Source organism: Lagenorhynchus albirostris, chromosome 3 (genome assembly GCF_949774975.1).
Source record: "Lagenorhynchus albirostris chromosome 3, mLagAlb1.1, whole genome shotgun sequence".
NCBI lineage: Eukaryota > Metazoa > Chordata > Mammalia > Artiodactyla > Delphinidae > Lagenorhynchus > Lagenorhynchus albirostris.
Genome location: NC_083097.1, coordinates 159,587,913 through 159,594,783, shown reverse-complemented (window position 1 = coordinate 159,594,783; position 6,871 = coordinate 159,587,913). Strand labels below are relative to the sequence as shown.

General features: G+C 60.7%; 1 protein-coding gene across 1 annotated transcript; it reads left to right on the top strand.

The window, feature by feature from the left end:
* Positions 1–5,045: 5,045 nt before the first annotated feature.
* On the top strand, positions 5,046–6,852 carry JUND (JunD proto-oncogene, AP-1 transcription factor subunit). The gene has a single exon (XM_060144787.1). The coding sequence runs from the start codon at positions 5,151–5,153 to the stop codon at positions 6,186–6,188; it is 1,038 nt and encodes a 345-aa protein (XP_060000770.1). The 5' UTR covers positions 5,046–5,150; the 3' UTR covers positions 6,189–6,852.
* Positions 6,853–6,871: the final 19 nt, after the last annotated feature.

Below are 6,871 nucleotides of genomic sequence, written 5' to 3'. Positions count from 1 at the left end.
GGGCTTCTATGTTATGGTGGTGGTTTCCCATCCCGAGTGAGAGTCTGGTCAGCTCAGAGGTGATGAGAGATGGCCCCAAACCCTCCCCCAGCACACAGGCCTGGGCATACAGCAGGTGTTCAGTAGAGGGTGGTAGAATGGATGAATGAGGGTGTTTGCACTTGACCAAAAGCAAAAAACAAAACCAAATCAACTTCTGAAGCTGGTCTTGTGAAATCGAGCTCACCGCCCTCTGACCCCCAAATCTTCTGGTTCCCCAACGTCGGCCTGTGAAAAGACCTAACCTGTGTCTGGGTATACAGCAAGTGTACATAAAATGTGCACTGGATGAGTGCAGGAGTCCTGCCTGTCCTGGGGGTGGAGGTCAGGATAGCATAAGACGTTATTTTCTTGTCCCACGGCCCTTCTGGACTCATTCAATCAATCAAGTATTGGACCTAGTGACTCTTCTGAGCCTGCGGGAGCCTCGGGACACCACAACCTCGGGAAAAAGTCAACAGGGCCACCGGTCATAATGCAGGCTCTGCCCGGTGTCCATCTGGTGCTGAAGGTGGCTGCCGGCGCATCAGCTTCCTCGTCTGTAAAACGGTCTCGTGAGACTGGAAAGAGCCAGAGGGCAGGGGCTGAGTCCTCTCCCAGAGGCCTGACGAACACCTGCGCTGGACGAGGGAGGAGGGCGGTTCCTGCTCCAGGCGAGGGCGGAGGCGGGATAGGAGGGGAGGGGCCGCCGCCTGCGCCAGTAACCCGATCCTCAGGAATGCGCCGGGGCCAGAAGCGCCCCCAGCCCGAGCCCGGCGCCCTTCCCCCGGCCCACCCGCGGGGTTCTGCCACCCGGGGACGGTCTCCGCAAGTTCCACCCCCACCAGCCCTTGGGTCCTAAGCGCCGGGGGACTGTCCGCAGAAGCCCCATCCAACCCCGCGGTGATCTGAGCACGCCGGGACCATCCTTGGCAAGAGCCTCTGCCCCAGGACCCCCTCCGCTTCACTCCCTTCGGCTTCCTGCTTAGCTCTTTTTCTTTGGGGCTTTCCGTTTTATTAAGTAGATTTTAGGTCTCTGGAGCTTCAAATAAAGACTAAACATTAAATCGAATTGCAGGTTGCTTTAAACAAGAAAGCAAATCTCTTCGCGCTGGGGAGAGGGCAGAGCTGCGGAGATTTGAACGCCGGCGAGGGGGCGTTACGTTCAGCCTCCATTTGGAAGGCTGGGGTGGGAATGGGGCTGAGGCCTTGGCTGTGTGACCCAGGGCAGGTCGCGCACCCTCTCTGGACGCTGCTCTGGGAAGTGAGATAATGTCCCAAGACTTAAGAAGCTGCAGGGAGAGTAAAGGCGAAAATAAAGAGTCCCGACCCAGCCCTGTTACCCTCTGGTCCCTCAATCCTATCTGCCACTTCTGCTGCCCTTGAGACAAATACCACCTAGGTTTCAGGGGAGGTACCTCCACTGCCCCCCTTGCCTTCCTTCTCTCGCTCTGGCTCCCCTTGGCTCAGTGAATCCAGCCTCACTTGCTTCTCTACTCTCCATCGGTGTGGCCAGCAGGTTCTACCCCAGGGCTTTTGCACTTGCTGTTCTCGCTGGGACACTGCCCTCAAATGAATTATCTCATGATTTGCTCCAGCTCCTCCTGTATTCAACATCACCTCCTGGGGTGACCCTCCCAGAGTACCACACTCTAAAACACTACCCCTTGGGCTTCCCTGGTGGTGCAGTGGTTGGGAGTCTGCCTGCCGATGCAGGGGACACGGGTCCGTGCCCCGGTCCGGGAAGATCCCACATGCCGCAGAGCGGCTGGGCCCGTGAGCCATGGCCGCTGAGCCTGCGCATCCAGAGCCTGTGCTCCACAACGGGAGAGGCCACAACAGTGAGAGGCCCGCGTACCGCAAAAAAAAAAAAAAAAAAAAAAAAAGTAAAACACTACCCCGTTCATCCTCCGTGAAGGAGGTACCATTTATTTTCCTTGAAGCTGTGCTTGTCAGGTCCCTCCTTCACACTGTGTGTCTGAGAGGTTGCCGGTGTTTGTGTCACCCATGTGAGTCCCCATCACTAGGCTCACAGTAGGTGCTCAGTCATTGTATGTGGAATGAATGAATGAATGGGAGTTTTCCCTAGTTCACTGCATGGGACTGTTGATGGATTTCAGGCCCCCCCTTGACCTGCCTGAGAAGCCCCCAGTCTGGGAGGACTAAAGCTGGACACAGCTGCCCCCCAGCTCTATGGGGTCAGCGCTGGTCCAAATGGAGGAGCAGGGCTGGAGTGTCCCAGAGGGAGGAATGAGAGGATGGGGAAGGGCACTGGGTCACAGGGAACAGCAAGTGCACAGCAGAGGAGCCTGAGGGGGGTCGATACTGGAGAGTAGGGATGGCAGAGGCTGCCAAGGGCAACTCACCACACTTAGAGGCCAAGACAGGTCTTCCCCACCTAGCTCCAAGGACCCTCCTGGGGCAGAGAGAATCAGAAACACAGAGTGGACAGGGCTCAGTCAGATGGAAGGGTTTTGGGGAGTCCCTGGAGGCATGGTTAAGGAAGATTTCTTGGAGGAGGGAATACTGGAGGTGGTTTTTGAAGGATGAGTAGGAGTTTGCCAGGAGGCTAAAGAAGGGCACTCCAGGCTGAGGGTACTCCAAAGAACTGCAGTTAAGTTTGGCCAAATGATAATAAAGTAAAACAATTATAGAGAACATTTATTGAGCCCTTACTATTTGTTCAAATACTTCCAATAAAAGTCACAATACTCCATGAAGTAGGCGGATTATTTGCTCCATTTTCATAAGCAGTAAACACACTCAGAGATGTAACGTGCCTTGGCCTTCCTGTGCCTCCATTTCCCAAAGCCTGTCTGTTGGGTGACCGCTCAGCTCAAGCTGGCCCTGCCCACAGCTTACCAGACCATCCCTACCTATCAAAGTCAAGGCCCAAGGTCAGGGTGGAGCCTCCCTAGGCCGCCCACTCACCCTCCTGCCTTGGGGAGAAGCATGATCCCATCTCCTTCAGTCTAGCCCCACTGCACAGGCCCAGAGAAGGGTCCTAGGGCAGGGCTGGTTACAGGCTGGGGGCTGCATCCACTCCATTTAGGGGTCCCTTTGCTCAGGCTGGTACCCAAGAGGACAGGTCTGGAGGGCACAGAGACCCACATTCCTGGAAACACAGACACATACACCTATACACACACATGGGTACATAGATCCATGTGCACGGATCCACACGGGCACAGACACCCACTCCCATGTGTGAACACATCTGGGTACACTGACCCACGCATGCACACCCACAGGCACATGTGGGCACAAACAGACATTTGTGTGTATGTAGACACAAACCCATACCCCCAACCCTCTGCCAGCCAGGCCAGGCTTCTTGCTTGTGATGACAACCTCCCTCATGGCCTTCTTGCTTCACAGCCCAGTTAGGGGCAAGGCCAGGTGAGGAAGGGAAATAGAAGAAAGGGTGCTCATGTCCATAGGCCAGTCAGACAAACTGAGGCCAGAAACTGCCACAGCCACCCCACCAGCCTGTGTTCTCCTTTAACACTGGCTGTTGGATGCTAGGCCCTATGCGGGAAGCTGGGGATCCAGCAGGCTCAAGATAGACAAGGTCCCTGCCCTCCTGGGCCTTATGGTCCGTCCCATCATTCTGGATGGTTCTGAGAATATAACGGAAACAAGGTGAGTGGGAGGGGCCTCTCTGAGGACAAGTGTAAGCATGGTGGGGGGAGGAAGGGAGCACCAGGCTGAGGGCATAGCACCTATCGATGAGGCAGCAATGAGTTGGGAAGACAAAGCTCAGAGAGATTGAGGGTGAAAGGTTAGAAGGGGTCACCCGAAAGAGCAAAGGAGCGTATGGGGCCTCCACCAACTGCTTATGGATTGGGCGCCATCCTGAGTGTGGTGAGAGCCATGGAGGGGTTCTGTGCAGGGGCTGTAGGTCGGATCCAAATGTCCCCAGGATCTCTTGGGAGTGTGGGGAAGGGCCCCTCTCACCTCCCTCAGATCCCATCGCCAGCCAGCCTTTATGGAGGCCCATTAAGCCTGACCTGACAGTCATGATAATAGTAATAAACAGGTAATAATTACCAGCTTGGATTCCTGCCTTAACAACCCAGTCCGGGAGTCACCGGGGTACGCACAGGAGGCCCTGGCAGACGCAGAGATACAACGTAGGCGGCTGCCCAGGGGCACGGACGCCCGGGTTCTACCAGATGGATAAGAGTTCAGGCCTGGTCACAGCTCTGGCCCCGAGGGCAGGTCACTCCACCTCGCAGAGCCTTAATTTCCCGTCTGTAAAGTCAGGAAGTCGGACTCCCGCGCTTTAGACCCCACCCAGTGAAGAATAGCAGGATCAAAGCATTTCCAGCAACTTCTGGCTGAAACCTCCTCTCCCCTCCCCCGTCTTCCTGGGGCAAACACACCACCGGGGACTGGGGTGGGGGTGGCGGTGACGTGGAGACAGACCTGGCGCACGCCCCCGGCGAGCCACCCGGCACAGCTCCCTCAGGCCCGCACAAAGCCTAGATAGGGGTGCGCTAAGGAAGGTACAGTCGGCACAGTGGAGCGGGAGGCGACAGGGAGTTATTTATCCATCCGGAGCCCCATCCCCCTCCGGGCTCCGGAGGTCGGCACCGCCCCCGCCCGGCCGGGGCCCCACTCGCGGACGCGGGGCGGGGCCGGGCCTCGGGGCGGGCGGGCGCCGGGTGGCCGGGCCCATCACGCCACCCGGAACGTGCCTTGGCGGGAGGCGGCACTGGGGGCATTGGTCGTACACAGCACTCCTGGGGCGGAGTGACCGGGCCGGGCGCTCTGCTCGCCCCCATGACGTCAACCCATAAGGCAACGCGCTGTTGTGCCGTTTACCGCGCGTCACCCGGACAACGGCAGTCGGTGGGGGTTGAGGGGGGCGTTGGTGACTTGGCCCCGCCCCGCCATGCAAATGAGCAACGTCACTCGTGCCCAATGGCGAGCAGGGACAGTGAGCTCATCGCGCCCGGCCGAGGCTATAAGGGGGCGCGCGGGACGCGCGGCTCAGGAGCCGCCGCCAGCGGAGGGCCGGGCGCAGCGGCCGCGGCGGGAGCAGGGCCGAGCGGACGGGGGGGCGCGGGCCCCCCGGGCGGCCGCGGCCACTCCTCCCCCCCGGGCCGGCGCGGCGGGGGAGGCGGAGGATGGAAACACCCTTCTACGGCGATGAGGCGCTGAGCGGCCTGGGCGGCGGTGGCAGTGGTAGTGACGGCAGCTTCGCGTCCCCGGGTCGTCTGTTTCCCGGGGCGCCCCCGACGGCGGCGGCCGGCAGCATGATGAAGAAGGACGCGCTGACGCTGAGCTTGAGCGAGCAGGTGGCGGCAGCGCTCAAGCCCGCGGCCGCGCCGCCCCCGGCCCCTCTGCGCACCGACGGCGCCCCTGGCGCGGCGCCCCAAGACGGTCTGCTTGCCTCGCCCGACCTGGGGCTGCTCAAGCTCGCTTCGCCTGAGCTCGAGCGCCTTATCATCCAGTCCAACGGGCTGGTCACCACCACGCCGACAAGCACCCAGTTCCTCTACCCCAAGGTGGCGGCCAGCGAGGAGCAGGAGTTCGCCGAGGGCTTCGTCAAAGCCCTAGAGGACTTACACAAGCAAAACCAGCTGGGCGCGGGCGCGGCCTCCGCTGCCGCCGCCGCCGGGGGACCCTCTGGCATGGCTGCGGGCGCCGCGCCTCCCAGCGAGCTGGCCCCGGCAGCGGCCACGCCCGAGGCGCCCGTCTACGCGAACCTGAGCAGCTACGCGGGCGGTACCGGGGGTGCGGGGGGTGCTGCGACGGTCGCCTTCGCCGCGGAGCCCGTGCCCTTCCCGCCGCCGCCACCCCCAGGCGCGCTGGGGCCTCCGCGCCTGGCCGCGCTCAAGGATGAGCCGCAGACGGTGCCCGACGTGCCGAGCTTCGGCGAGAGCCCGCCGCTGTCGCCCATCGACATGGACACGCAGGAGCGCATTAAGGCGGAGCGCAAGCGGCTGCGCAACCGCATCGCTGCCTCCAAGTGCCGCAAGCGCAAGCTGGAGCGCATCTCGCGCCTCGAGGAGAAAGTGAAGACGCTCAAGAGTCAGAACACGGAGCTGGCGTCCACGGCGAGCCTGCTGCGCGAGCAGGTGGCGCAGCTCAAGCAGAAGGTCCTCAGCCACGTCAACAGCGGCTGCCAGCTGCTGCCCCAGCACCAGGTGCCCGCGTACTGAGCTCGCGCGCGGGGCGCATGCGCGGCCTCCTCCCAGAGAGGCGGGCTCGCGTGGTTGGGGGGGGCGTGGGCGCCCCGGACTCGCAGAGGGCGCGGCCCCGGGATCCCCCCCTTGAGGGTGCCAGGAGTCGGAGAGGGCGCCTCAGACTTGACAAGCTGGACCCCCTGCTGCCGGGGGGCGAGCGCATGACCCCCACCTCCCCCGCCCTCGCGCTGCCTCTGTCCCGGGCGCGCGGCCACCCAGTGTTGCACAAACCCGCGCGTTCTGGCCGCCCCTTTGTACACACCGCCGCCGAAGGAGGCTCCGAGGGGGCGCAGGCTCAAGCCCTGCGTTTTCTCTAATTTTACTTTTTTTTTGACTTTGGAAGAGAGAAGAACAGAGTGTTCGATTCTGCCCTATTTATGTTTCTACTCGGGAACAAACGTTGGTTGTGTGTGTGTGTGTTTTCTTGTGTGGGTTTTTTAAAGAAATGGGAAGAAGAAAAAAAAAACTCCCTCCTTCCCTTTCCTCGCTCTCGCTTCCCTTCCCCTTCCATCCCTCCGGCGCCCCCTCGTCCCGCCGTTTTTCTTCTGTTTTTTTGTTCCGTTTTGCTACGAGTCCACATTCCTGTTTGTAATCCTTGGTTCGCCCGGTGTTCTGTTTTCAGTAAAGTCTCGTTACGCCAGCTCGGCTCTTCGCCTCCT